Source organism: Colletotrichum paranaense (genome assembly GCF_030867605.1).
Source record: "Colletotrichum paranaense strain IMI 384185 chromosome Unknown Scaffold_14.1, whole genome shotgun sequence".
NCBI lineage: Eukaryota > Fungi > Ascomycota > Sordariomycetes > Glomerellales > Glomerellaceae > Colletotrichum > Colletotrichum paranaense.
In genome coordinates, this window is record NW_026848972.1 from 762,635 (window position 1) to 776,644 (window position 14,010).

The following is a 14,010-nucleotide window of genomic DNA, read 5'->3' on the forward strand; positions in this document are numbered from 1 at the left end:
GTAGGACAAGCTATTTGAAGGTCAGGGCCACATTCAAGCTTCGAGTGAGCAGACACCAGATTGGCTTCACAAGTTGTTGACGAGCTCTAAGATGGAGAAAGTAGTACTAGATCATGACGAGATGAAGCAAGCATCTCAGTACAACACCGATCTCTATGGGTCCTATCATGGTTTAGGCGACAATTCACCGACTATTTGAAATGCAGCTGTCTGAACTTGAAGTTGTTGGAAACACGAATCAAGGTCTAAAGGTGGTGAAAAGGGCGCCGGAGATGTGAAAAACTTTGCGAAAGATTTGAACAACAGAGATCGAATTCTGCGATGCTCAGATATCACTATCTTAGGTAGAAAGACCCATGGGGCCTCGAGTCTAATGAGCTCACTATTTATTCAAGAATGAAACTGGTGATACCGTCTTCCTGTTGAGGGCATTCATTATAGTGCGAATGTTCGCCGGGTTCGACAAGGATAATCGTAGCTTTCATTCCCACGTGAAATCACTTACAACATTACCAAACCAACAAATCTCGACCAGCCAGTACAACTTTAGGTTGTATAATCGGGTGTCTCTTCTACGAGACACTGCTCAGACAGATGTTCTTCGCTCTACAGTCGTAAAAACTTTCATTGGTATGCAGCGTATCCTGCATCGTGACAAAGCGACCGTGGAAGAGCCATGCTGCCACGGAGCGTTCAACACGGCCTCTCGTCATGTTCAAAACAGCAGCTCACAGCTCAAATTCTGGCCAAGCAAGTAGGTATACAGACGGTCTGTTTGATGCCTGATTCTATACACCAAGAGTCTCATCAAGTGATTGGCTTGCCGACGCACGGTAGAGAAGCCTGCTCTTTCGGTCTGACCCTCACAGACGTCGCCTAGAGCGGAGACACCCATGATGACACAGGCGCAACATGAGTGACCCGGAACGGCGATCACCATGTCCTCGCAACTAAAGAACCCTCAAAGAGGCGGGCCTTGGCGAAAAGTTAAGACAGCTAATAATTGTCTTCCGGTGTCCGTCTCATATGGCTCCCACCTCCCACGATGCCATCACGATACCAAAAGAAGATAGGCTAAAGTAGGCCAAACACAATGCGCATTTCGAAATCTTTGACCAGCGCTCTGCCAAACCTGATCATGACGATTTCATCATACGAGTAGATATCTTCATCAAAAGTAATGAAGCCAGCCAATGCCGCCACATTTCCCAAAGGCTATCACACAACACACACACCCCCATCAACCAATGCATCTACCCATTCTCAATCATTCCACAAAACCAATGCCTCTTATCCTCCGCTTCTTCATGTCCATTCGGCTTCTCTTCGCCAGCCATCGTCACCATCAACCAGCTTTCACCCAATCATCGCCCATCTCTTTCCACGACCGTTGAGCCATCAATTGCCGCGTCTGCCCATCTCACGTTACACAGAAGAATTACATCCCGCCTTCCCCTCCCTCTCCAATGGTTATCTCCGCCAAGGAAATTCGTCGATGGAGGTGCGACCAGGGGTGTGTGTGGAAAAGAGGGTGGGTTAGCTCCAACACCCGACGACCTGCCTCTCGGGATGCGACGAAGAAGTGAGGCAAGTCAATGTTCTGAGTGTGGCAGGGTAACGCGACTAGGAAAGGAACAACGCACACAACGGTCTACTATCGGGGTCGGACAATAGCAACCTCATCCAATGCAACCGCGAGAAGTGTCACATTGTACTATCGCGGTATAGTTCAAGTAGATGCAAGGTCTTTTCGAGTAAATCTACAGATGCCGATAATGCACTCCAATCCACGCTACCGCCCGCTCTCACTTCTCGCTCCGGGCTTTCCCCTATACATTTTAGTTCAAAGAGAGAAAACAACTCGGTGTAGTTACACAATAGACTACACGGTCTTATCCTCTTGCCCCCTCCGCTGCCGCCGCCGTCACCACTTTTCCATTCGCCAAAATTCTCTTAGATTGTCACACAAGCTGCTGTCCGCCGTCTTCGTCCTCTATTTCACGAGGACTCTGAGGTGTCGAGACCGGCCTGCTTTACCAATCCGTAAAAGACACCCTGCTTCTTGATGAGCGCCTGCGGTGTGTCAAACTCCACCACCTCGCCCTTGTCTAGTACGACGACACGGTCGCTGTCGAGGATGGTGTTGATGCGGTGAGCGACGGTGATGATGGTACGGTTGGCAAACATTGGCGAGCGCAGAGTAGTCTGCAGCATGGCGTCTGTCTCGACGTCGACAGCCGCGGTTGCCTCGTCCAGCACAAGGATGTTGGAAGGCGTCAGCATTGCACGGGCGAGCGACACGAGCTGCCGCTGACCCTGTGAGAGGTTGGAACCTAAGCACGAATGAGTCAGCATCACCATTCAAGTATGCGGCTTATCAATAGTCAAAGTCGGCAAAGCAACGAGAAAACATGGTAGGCAGAATGAGAGGGGCTAGCACGAGACTTTGACTGCATGCGTGGGAGATCATGCAGGGGACTCTTAACGACGCGATGTATGCATGTGAAAGATGACGGTGCTGCTGAACACTTCGAGTCCGACGCAGCAACTCGACGTTCGCCAAAATCCCGTTGTACACAAGTGCAAAAAGCTGTGAGAACTAATGTCGAATGGCCCAAGACTAGAGCCGATAGAAAGCGAAAGAGAACCATAAGCTGTGACTTACCTCCTTCATTGACCTTTGCGTCTAGGCCGCCTTCCATGCTTGTAACGTGGTCCTTTAGTCGGGCGTGTTCTGTGATAGCGCAGCGCATTAGCTCCAATCTATGAAGGAGGAGGGGCAGAAACACCGTCTCCTAGAGGCGTGGGCCGGTAATGGATGACAAAAAGGTCGGGGAGAGGGGAGGGGTGGCCGTCGACCTGTATTACTTACCCAGTACGCTCCATAGCTCAGTGTCATCATGCACATTGGCGGGATCCAAGTTATCCCGGATGGTGCCCTCAAATAGCGCCGCATCCTGTGGAATAATGGCCAGTCTTCTACGCAGGTCTAGCAGTCCGATGGAAGATGTGTTGATCTGGTCAATGCTGATGTGGCCAGCAGTCGGCTCGATGATGCGGAAAAGAGCAAGGGTCAATGAAGACTTGCCTGCTCCCGTCCGCCCAACTACACCGATCTTTTCGTGAGTCTTGATGTCCAAATTAATGTTCTTCAGCACGTTGTCCAGGCCCTCGCGGTACCGGGTGCTGTAGTTCTTGAACTCAAGAGAGCCCTTGGCCGGCCAGGCGACAGGTGGGCGATTACTCTTGATGATTTCGGGGGCTTCGCTTGGCAGGCGCGCGTATTCGAGAACACGCTCAACTGACACAATATTCGTCTCAACCTCAACAGTCTGGCGCACGATCCAGTTGAGCGACGTTGTGATCTGTAGAGCATAAGACATGGCCAGACCCACAAGACCAGGGCTCAAGGGAACGTGGTTCGCGACTGTGACGACGGCAAATCCGGCAGCCGCAAGAATGACGATACCACCAATGAATTCGAGACGGACCGCAAGCCAACGATTCGCGCTGATAGATGGGAAGTAGGCTTTGAGGTTGGCATCGACACGCCACTCGTTCTCCAGCTCAAACCTCTGCTGTTGGCGGTACGCTCGGATCGTCGAGATGCCTCCGAGTGATTCCTGGAAGTGGGCGTATACGGGACTTCGGGTAACGCTGTCAAGTCTCTTGAGCTCACGAGAAGTGCGCAAGTAATACCGCTGGATCCAGTAGTAGATCAGAGTAATTGGAATGATGAGCGCGGCGAACGGAGGAGTCGTGATCGAAATGACAGCCAAAGTGAAGCCTGACCGAGCAGCATTGACGAAGAGCATGTTGAAGGTCCTGGCGAGAACCTCGTCGACCCTGTAAATGTCACTGGAGAATCTGTTGAGAATGCGACCAGTAGGTGTAGTGTCGAAAAATGACATGGGTGATCTGAAAATGGCGTTGGCCATCCGCTCATGTAGCTTCCTCGACGCCTCAATCGAGCAGAAAATCCACAGAATGAGAGTCTGGATGACGGTCAGAAGAGAAGAGCCAATACCGAAGGCGAAGTAAATCCCGATGTAGTAGCCCACATGGTCGTTGGTGTGTGATTTTGCATTTTGCTCTGACCATGTCTTGAGCCATACGGAGCCACCAATGTTGGCTGTTTGAGAAGCCAGTAGAGCACCCATGTAGATGGCGACAGCAATAATGTTGCTGTTCTTGGCATACTCAATGTACACGTTCCACTTGACCTTTCCTTGCTCGATATGCTCCTTGGTCTGCTTGGACTTGCTGCCAGCAACTTCCTCATCAGTAAGCTTGCCCCGAGGTCCCCGGAAGCTGGCGGTACTAGCGCGGCGCAGCGTTGCCATGCTCGAAGATCGCTTCTTGTTCCTTACTGAAACGCCGGTCTTGATAGGTTCCATCTCAGGAAGCTGCTCTTGAGCCTCTTCCAACTCGGCCTTTTCTTGACTGCTGCCCTCAGCTTCGATGATTGTGGACGTTTCGCTACTGGAGCCGCTAGAGTTGGCCGAAGAAGAAGGGCCTGAATCTTGACCGGCAGTCTTGATGAGATCGTTCACCATGCCCTTCATTGCCACGAGTTGCTTGTACGTTCCGCGCTCGGCAATCTCGCCATCTCTGATCATGGTGATGTAGCTGGCCTCTGTGAGCACGGCAATGGCGTTTGTGGCGAGGATTCTGGTCTTGGTGTTCAGAAGGCCTCTGGGTCCGAGAACATTCTCGATGATATGTCTTCCAACATGGGAGTCTACGGCTGACAGGACATCGTCGAGAAGGTAGATGTCCGCTCTGGCGTAGACGGCGCGAGCCAAGGCCACACGCGCCTTCTGTCCACCACTCAGGGAGATGCCTCTTTCACCTACAACAGTTTCGTCGCCATCGGGCAGCTGGGCAAAGTCGTCAACAAGAGCGCATGCCTTGATCGTCTTTTCGTAGAAATCCGGGTCGTATCTGTAGCCAAAGATGATGTTCTCCTTCACAGTCGCGTTGAGAATCCAAGCTCCCTGTGCGACATAAGCCGTGGTTCCGTGGACTTCAACCTGACCTCTGATTTTCCAAAGATCGCCCAGGATACTCTGCAAGAATGACGACTTGCCAGCGCCAACTCTACCGACAACGCAAGAAAGTTCTCCCTTGTAGGCAGTGAAGTCAATATCCTTCAGAGCCTCCTTGTCTTCATGACGGTTCCAGGAGAAAGTTCCGTTCCGGACAATGACTGTCTCCTCTCCCATCTCTTCCGGCGCGGGCTTGATCGTAATCGCATCGGGCTGGATCTCTTCGGCAGTGAGGAAGGAGGTCAAACGACCGACAGCAACACTAGCTTCCACGATAGAGGTTATGACCATGGGCAAAACCGCCAAAGGGAACGTGAGCAGATTGAACAGAGCTAAGTCACAAGAGTCAGCGCTTAGCACTTATTGTAGGTGAACGGCATCACTTACCGAGTGCAGGGAAGACGATTTCAGTGGTCAGCGGCTTATCCTGCGTCATAACAAACACGGCAAAGGTGGAACAAGACACAAAAAATGGAGCCGTACTCCATGTGAAGTTGGCGAATGCTTGGGTTGCTCCAATCTTTCGAAGATTCTTGAGCTCGAGATCATTGCGAACGAAGTTCAGCTTGTTCATGAAAGCAGCACCCCAAGCGTAAAGCTTGATGCTCTTCATGTTGTTGATGATCTCGTTGATCAGGCGACTCCTCTTGTCCTTGTTCTTCATTTGCTCCTTTTGTAAGTTTCTCATGATTCTGGCAATGAAACCATGCGCAGGCATCATGATAATCATGACACCAATACCAGCAAGCATTGACCAGCCAACAAGTTGGTACAATGATACCATGCAGATGATGATCTGGAAAGGAGCGGACCAGACTTGCTGGGCAAATTGGGTCAGATCTTGTAGACGCTGAGCATCGACAGCCATGTAGTTCACGATATCGCCGGTCGACTTGGATGCGCGTCCCTCGTTGGACAGTCTCATCGACTTCTTGTAAATGGCCGATGCCAGACCGCCCTTGATCCGCATACCGGTGACGAATGCTAGCTGGAAATATTGATGCTGGCGCGTGTTAGTGGAGCTGCGTCTTGCTAAGTCTTACGATATGGAACTCACGATCATGGAGGTTTGCAAAACGGCGCACGCAAACATTGCCAAGGCGATGGAAGCACCCTTGATCGGAGGCTGCTCCTTCTCATCATTCTCAGTGTCGTAAGAAGCTATGAATGCAATAAGATACTTCAGGAGTTGTGGCTGAAGATACTGCGTAACATCGTTAACAGCCTTGAAGAGCGCAGCTATGGCGTATGGGCCACCGTAGGCACGGAACATGGCTAGCCACAGGGATGGGTTCTTGTGGTGCTTGAGTTCGTACTCCCAAGCTTTGTTGAACGCGTCACCAGTGTTCTTGGTCTGGTCTTTTTGAGCGAGCCCCCAAAGATCATCTTCAGTCAAGTATTGCTTGTATCCATAGCGCATCAGAGGAGTCATCCAGGAGAATGTCAACTGGGAGAATACGGTGGCATATTCAATGGGACACTCTTCCTCGTCGATCAAAGCCTCGTATGCACTGACCTTCCTTGGCCATAACCACTCAACCAGGAATTCGGCTACAGAGAGGCCGAAGCCGACGGTGTAAGTAATGAAGTAGGCCGGGCTAGTCTCGTACAGCTGCTGAGAGATCAAGGACCGGAGCTTGACTGAGTATGCGATCAAGAGAAAGAGCCAGTAGAAGAGGACGACACCGTTGGGATTACGCAGGCGCGCATGCTCGAGCCATTGAATGGCAAAGATGACGCCCAGAGATAGGATTGTCGCAGCCGTTGTCCAAAATCGGAAGTCGCCGTACCAAACATCGGGATAATTGACGATTTGTAAAGCAAGTTGTACTGTCACATCGGCAATGATCAATCCGAGGAGTGTCTGAAAGGGGCGGCTGGTCAGCTACAGACGAGATAAGAAAGCATTTTAAATGACCACTTGCCTGCTTGACCCAAAAATGCCAGTCTTTAGGGGCATCGGAAGGCTTTCTGCGCTGGATGAGCCATACAATGGCCAGAGAACCAAAGATGAGACCAAATGCTGCCACAGAGGCGATCCAGACATCGATGAAGCATGGTGTAAAGTCATATCGGATAGGGCTCAGCGGACCCCAACCCTCTTCGTTACCGCATAGCGGCTGCTTGATCTCTGCAGTCGCAGAGAGATAGTTGCTACCGAGCTGTCCCAGGCGATGGAATCCGGTGAACGAGCCTGTGTGCAGAATGCGCTGCGGCGAGTAGTCGGAATAGTCCATGGCGATTGCTCTTCTGCGGTTTCCCCCAACCCGCCTGTTTAACGCATGCTAGACAGAAGTACTATTCGGAAGGGGATTTATCGGTCGGTCGTTCGTGGGGCCCTCTCGTAGTAGAGGTGGAATTGGCTGATCGGAATTGTTGAGCAGTACAATTAGACGTATACACTGGAATAGAGATCAGGATACCGTCACGGGGGCGACATTGGCGACGTGGGAAAAGTTTTGAGGGCGGACGACCGAGTCGGAGTAAACGCATGCGACGTACCGTGAAGTGGACGGGGGAGGTGCCCTGTGGTGGAGAGTCAGCTCGGTGTTGCTCTTGTGGTTCCAGAGTGCGAGTGACGCTGCTGCCCTCCCACTTCCGCTGCATGGTTTGTCAGCTTTGTGGACGCTGGGCCCTGGGGAAAGAAGCACCTGGCACCTCCCCGTCGCGGTCACTGATGACTGGTCCATGTCTCACACATTCGGGTTCGGAGAGCCATCCCGCGGCTTACCCAACCACAGGGCTCACCGCAGTTTAGCTCACGGAAAGGTGGGGAGCTATGACGACCTGCATTGCAGCCTTGTCCCGCATTCGGCTTTTTCGCGATACATTTCCGGTACCTCCGATGCATGCACAACTCAGTGTTCGCAGAGCCATCACTCGCCAACGTCGTGGAGTAGGGGACATGTTCCCTGTAAACGAGGGTCGCGCGTGTCAGCGTCTTGCATCTCAGTCTTTTCAGATAAGACGCTCGGATAATTGAGTCCGGCACCAGGTGCCGCGTGTTGCCGTATTTTGCATGCACCGCTTACCGCATTGTGCCTCCTCACATTAGGCCCTTCGTCAGCAATGGAAAGGATGCGATAACGGAGGAGCGGTAGGCACATCATACGTAGTATGGGCAGGTACCTAACGGATAACATCGAACAATTGATGAGCTGTACGGCCTGAAGCACAGACGGCTTTTACCATACCGGTAGTGCACCGTAGCTCCGGTAGCTCGCCTTACATAAGCAAGTAGGTATTGGCAAGCTACCTTGAGGTGTCACAACTCACAACAAGCCTTGTTTCCCCGGATAGCCAAGACAGAAACACATTGCGGGACGTTGCATGCAACATTGCTTTTCTTATTTCCCCGATCCGTGACATTCAGAGTTCGGTGAAACCCTTGACTCTGTAGACAGCACCTTCGCGTTTATCGCGATGCGATCGTCGGGAGTTTCAACTGCCTCTGTTTCCCGCGACTCATGTACAACCATGAAACATTGAATCCGACATGGTCGACATGGTCTTTGGCTGCGGTGGCTGCTTAACAAGCGCTCCCATCTGCCTGGCCCGTCAGAGAGCCACATTCCGACGCCACCGAACGCTTCTCCTCTAGGCAGCTAATCTGCCTTCTGTCATGAAGTCCCCCAAGTCTCGTCATGGTGACTCTCAAATCCCAAGGTCAACGTAAATTGAATTGCAGCCATCGGAACGGCAGACTCAAGAAGTTAAATACCATCCAGCTGGTCTCGGCTTCGGTTTTGATCTACGCATCCAGTCAACGACAGGTTCCAGAGCGGCAATGGAATCTAGAACCCGTTGCGGATCAAACATGTCTTACCCGTTTCGCGGCGTTTTCGCGGGGTAATTCACCATCCGCAACCAGAAGTGCCAGGCTCTTACTCAGTCTTGAGAACGAGAGCTGTCTCCGTCCTATGAATGGTGGTACCTTGCTGTCCGCTATCGCAATGTATAGGGCGCTACCCATCCCGCCGTGCTTCCAAAGAAGCTTTTTGAGTTTTCACGGCTCTCCAGAGCACTTCATTGCCGAGTCTACTTCACAACTATCGGCGCCGTGGCCGATGTTCGTCGAAACAACATCTGATATCACTGAACATCGTGGGACGGGTTCACTACCCTGACTGTCATGAAAGATTACCCCTGGAGTAGTGGCTCCAGACTCATGGATCTGAAAGCGCGCAATTGGTAGAAAACGGGCCTACGATCCAGCAAAAGTCCAAAATATAGCCTCCAGAAATAGCCCTTCGTGACAACCATAAACTTGAGGATGAAATGTGTCTAACTCCTACCCAGGACGAAGTCCGAACAGGTGTCTTGAGCCAAAGTCTCATCGCCCCAGCCGCGCCTCAAAGGTACACAGTTGTGCGGGTTATTGAGCAAGATGACCTTTGTGGTGCCTACCGCCCACCTTCCTGAGCTTGTCAAGAGCTCTTTCTCCGATACGGTCTTGCCTTCTCTATACAAGAAGGACCTGCCTCACGCCTCCAGCTTCTTTTTTTCTCTCTTATTTCGGCAGGAACAAATCGACTCACTTGCAAAGTATGAAGGAAACCTCTATACCTCCTTCTCGGATTTCTTCCCACCCTTTCTTCTTACACTTCTCTCTCAATTCTTCCTCTCTCCCACCTCAACTCCCTCCCCCAGACAATTCACAATACTAATTCGAGAGCTGGTCATACCTGCATTCTCGATCACCCAGAGAGAGCTGCATCAAACTATCATCAGGATGTCAGATCCCCGGAAAAGACGCGAGGGAAACAAAACCGACGAGTCGGGATACTCCATTTCACCATCGCTTTTTGAAAACCTTACCATCGCGACCAAGTATGTCCAGCAAGGTGACGCTATAGAGATTGATCAACATGATGAATCCTGCACTACGACTCTCCAATGTTTTCTTTCGGTAAACGCAGTTCTGAGCACAGCATCGTCATTTGCTATCCGCCAACAACAAGCGGCAGAGCAAGATCTTCCGCTTCAGGTCATCGGAGAAGGATTTTGCGGTGTGATATACGACTTCCCTAGCAGGGGACTCATCATCAAGGCCGGTAGATCAAACAAGAAGCAAGAGATGTGGGCTGATCATGTGGCTCACGTCAAGATGTGGGAGGCTTCGAAAACCACAAAGTCTTACGCCATGCCAAGACCTGCATATATCGTACAAGTCGATGACCTTCAAGCTTGGAAGATTGCTCACCGCAAGGAGATCAAGAGTCACTCAGGATTTTTCTTCGATCCCAGCGCGATCATAGTATCTGAACGCATTCTCCCACTACCTCGAAGCATCCGTGAGGCGCTTGTGTCCGTCTTCTGTCCGTCCGACATGAAAGCTGACGCTTCAAACAACCCAGCAAACAAGCATTGCTTGATACGCATTTACCTTGGACGCAGACGCATGAATCAACGAGTCGGAAACAAATTCTCTCTGCGAAACTTTGAGCTCACGCTCGATAAGATGGAGATCTTGGGTGTAGACCCCCAGCAATATGTTCAGCCAATGGCTGAGGCTTTGGCGGTCATGCACTGGGCTGCTCAGATTGATGGTGCAGATGTCGAATTCGTTCTTGGCAGTTCTCCCGAGCGTCGCATATCTGCTCAAACCCTGGACTCAATTGACCTTGAAGGGGATATCATCACGACGTGGAATATGGATGAATCGAAATCAAGCGGCATCAACTTTCTCCGACGCAGCGTGAGCATCTTCTTACTGGATTTCAATCAATGCAGAAGAATGCCGCCCACTCCCAAGGGCATTGATGATGCTGTCAAAGCATTCTGGGAAAATGACCCATACTATCCAAGACCTGGCTACAAGGAGGGATCCCAAGAGTGGATGCTTTGGGAACAGTTCAAGGGCCACTACTTAGTCAAGAGTTATAAGATTCTGGATGACTCTGCTACAATGCCCGCCGAGTTTCTCCGCAGAGTCGAAGAGCATGGAAATTCAGCTGCAAGGCAGCTATTCATGGGCGGCCCCCCTCCAAATTCTGCCACGGCTTCCTCAAGTCCCACTCCTGGTCGTTCAAGCTCTATAGCAGACACGAACGAAGGCAACAACAACAAGAAGCAGAGGAAGTACGCAACTCTAGGATAATCCTCTCTCTACGGACAAGGCAAGCTCGCCAACTTCTTATATGCACGGGAGATGGCCAAGAGAAGTCCGTAAAATGTAGTCTCGAACATTAGAATAGGAAATAAATTGATCAATGTTTCGGGCTATCAGGTTCCCAAGTTGAGACTCCCACCTGTTGGGAAACATACTTTATCTCATAGTGACCCTATTACGCGGTTGTCAAAATAAATGGCACATTCAGGTGACTATCTACTTTTTCTACTTAATTTCATAAATTCTCCTATAATTCAAATTTCGTCTAAAGGTTTTGTAATTGTTAAAAGGGGTGTTAGTTGTCTGATTACCGAGTACGTCAGTCATGGAATCAAGATCCATGGAAAATATACGGACATCAGGCATTGTTATGATGACCTCGCCACTGCTATTCAGTCGTCTGATTGAAACAAGATCGAACGCATTTTGCATGAACTTGTTTGATCCATAATCCAACTCTACTCGGAAACGACCTAGCGAGGTTAAGTTGAAAATGGGCGATAATCAAGATCAACCTTTCACTTCGGAAAGCGAATGTTCCACCAGGCTGCCTAAAATAGAGCCTGGGATCAATACACAAACACCGACACCGCCATGGAAACTACGCGTCGCGCAGAAGCGCGCAGAATAATACGCCAAGATTCCCGTTGGATGGCGTATCGACCAAACTGTTCCCCCTCCCAAAGACACGGACACCTTTCTTCGTTCATCTGGAGTCTTGAGCGCGGAAGAGCTTGCTTGTACGGAAGTTGAAGACATCCAAGTCTTACTTGAGCAGATTGCGACTCGAAATTTGAGCGCAGTCCAAGTCCTCAAAGCGTTCGCGAAGCGAGCAGCCATAGCCCAGCAGCTAATGAAATGCTGCACAGAGCTCATATTTGAAGAGGCTCTCAAACGAGCCAAGGCTCTAGATGTCCATCTAGAGCGGACAGGCTCCGTAGTTGGCCCATTGCATGGACTCCCGGTATCACTCAAGAACATATTCGACGTCAAAGGGTTTGACTCTACCATCGGTAAGCCGCTGATTGCAGGTTTCCAGTGTGATACTAACAATTCAAAGGCTGGGTTAACCTCATTGGGAAGCCGGCGAAAGAAAATAGCGTCTTGTGAGACGTTCTCATAGCTCAAGGAGCTGTGCTTTTTGTCAAGACGAATGTTGCGCAGGCACTAATGATAAGAATCTCCACCAACATACACTTGCAAGACCGTAGTCTCATATAGAACTTTAGCTATCGGACTCCTACAATCACGTTTTCAAACAATCTTTGAACTCACTCAACCGCGAACTGATATCTAGTGGCAGCTCAGGTGGCGAAGCGGCACTCGTAGGCTGTCACGGTAGTTTGGTCGGGATCGGAACAGACACCGGCGGTTCCATAAGTATCCCAGCAGCTCTGCAGGGGTTTTACGGGCTCAAACCGACTGTTGGACGACTAGCATTCGAGGAATCGAGGTAAGTTGCTTCCCCCCAACGTTCGGTTGCTTTGTTGCTTTAAAGCATCGTTGACTAACAAGAGTGGGACGGCAGCAAATGGGAATTTATCGCACCGCCAGTGGCTGGTCCTCTAGCATTCAGCCTCTCGACAATCGAAACCTTTATGGATGGCATCTTGTCTTATGAGCCGTGGCGAAGTGATCCGACGTTGCTGCCTATCCCGTGGCGCAAGGAGCTCGTGGCCAAGCCCGACAAGCCTCTCAAGATCGGATCTTACATCAATGACAACGTCGTCCGTGTACAGCCGCCTATTGAACTTGCGGTACGGGCTATCGTTGATAGCCTCACAGCTGCATGGCACACTTGTAGGTGTTGGTCCATTGCTCGCTCTTGGAAATTTTGGCCTTGGCTGTGCCTGTGTGCTAACACAACGCATGCAGTGATCGAATGGGACCCCGCCTCGCATGCTGAAGCTTACAATGATTGGACAACCGTCACATTCGCTGATGGCGGTGAGTCTCACCGGGTGCTGAGTGAGGCCAGCGGAGAGCCGTTAGTCAAAGGGCTTCTCGTTGGAACTGAAGAAGACAAACTCTCAGTTGCGAAGTCTCGCCATGTAACTCAGCTCAAGCACGGATGATACGCACTACCTCGACTAATGAAATTACACAGCTGGCTGCCAAAAAGCTCAAGTATGAGCAAGGATACCTCAAGCGCTGGAACGAGGCAGGTGTTGACGCCCTCATCACGCCGGTGGCACCCTGGGTCGGGATGAGACCCAGAGTGTGGGCCAAGTCAAAGCCTCACGTCGGATACACCTCGCACTGGAATTGGCTTGATTATGCAGCCTTGACGATCCCCGTAATGCGAGCTGAAAGCGATGGTGCCTCGAGCCAGCAGTGGACTGATCATGTCCCATGTAACAAGAGCGATGAGATAAACTACCAGCTGTGTAAGCATTCTTACGGCATCGCCTCTCAAAGGGCTGTACATACTAATGAAAAACCAGATGATCTTGAGCAGATTCGCGGCATGCCGGTTGGTGTGCAGATTATTGGAGGAAAGTATGGTGAGGAAAACTGTGTCTCAGTTGCAAGAGTCGTGAAGGATGCTTTGGAGGTCGAAACCTTGAAAAGCACAAAGCACAATATCGTAATATGACAGTTAGAAATGCTTTGTCACTAGTATCGCGTGAATCGAAGAAATAATCGAGTCGAGACAATATCACAGAAAACTCAGGTGAATGATGGTATCCGACTTTTAAAGCGGACATCGTTAATGGTATGTTGGTGTTTTCCTCAGAAACGTTTGCCAGGGGTCGTCAGAGTACCTACCTTATCTATACCCATACACCTCAGTCTAGCTTGATTAGATAGCTAAACGACGTTGCAGTCTGCTGAGCCTCAAGATACGAC

The 14,010-nt window shown here is 50.7% G+C and overlaps 5 protein-coding genes across 5 annotated transcripts; 3 read left to right on the forward strand and 2 right to left on the reverse strand.

Moving 5' to 3' along the window:
- Window positions 1-1,998: 1,998 nt before the first annotated feature.
- CPAR01_14099 (ABC transporter transmembrane region) lies at window positions 1,999-7,285 on the reverse strand (the record flags this gene model as incomplete). Its single annotated transcript, XM_060498351.1, has 6 exons — window positions 1,999-2,333; window positions 2,666-2,734; window positions 2,873-5,380; window positions 5,436-6,051; window positions 6,106-6,933; window positions 6,983-7,285. 6 exons carry the CDS (start codon window positions 7,283-7,285, stop codon window positions 1,999-2,001), a joined length of 4,659 nt encoding a protein of 1,552 aa, XP_060343085.1.
- Window positions 7,286-8,395: 1,110 nt separating this feature from the next.
- CPAR01_14100 (uncharacterized protein) lies at window positions 8,396-8,527 on the reverse strand (the record flags this gene model as incomplete). Its single annotated transcript, XM_060498352.1, has 1 exon — window positions 8,396-8,527. The coding sequence occupies one exon, from the start codon at window positions 8,525-8,527 to the stop codon at window positions 8,396-8,398; it is 132 nt and encodes a 43-aa protein (XP_060343086.1).
- Window positions 8,528-9,001: 474 nt separating this feature from the next.
- Window positions 9,002-9,175, forward strand: CPAR01_14101 (uncharacterized protein; the record flags this gene model as incomplete). The annotated part of the gene is made up of 1 exon (XM_060498353.1): window positions 9,002-9,175. The coding sequence occupies one exon, from the start codon at window positions 9,002-9,004 to the stop codon at window positions 9,173-9,175; it is 174 nt and encodes a 57-aa protein (XP_060343087.1).
- Window positions 9,176-9,780: 605 nt separating this feature from the next.
- On the forward strand, window positions 9,781-11,148 carry CPAR01_14102 (uncharacterized protein; the record flags this gene model as incomplete). Its single annotated transcript, XM_060498354.1, has 1 exon — window positions 9,781-11,148. One exon carries the CDS (start codon window positions 9,781-9,783, stop codon window positions 11,146-11,148), a length of 1,368 nt encoding a protein of 455 aa, XP_060343088.1.
- Window positions 11,149-11,800: 652 nt separating this feature from the next.
- Window positions 11,801-13,756, forward strand: CPAR01_14103 (acetamidase; the record flags this gene model as incomplete). The annotated part of the gene is made up of 7 exons (XM_060498355.1): window positions 11,801-12,173; window positions 12,221-12,261; window positions 12,390-12,613; window positions 12,689-12,960; window positions 13,036-13,211; window positions 13,268-13,547; window positions 13,605-13,756. Coding segments are annotated over 7 exons (1,518 nt in total), but the record flags the coding sequence as incomplete, so codon positions are not given.
- Between the last annotated feature and the right edge of the window lie 254 nt (window positions 13,757-14,010).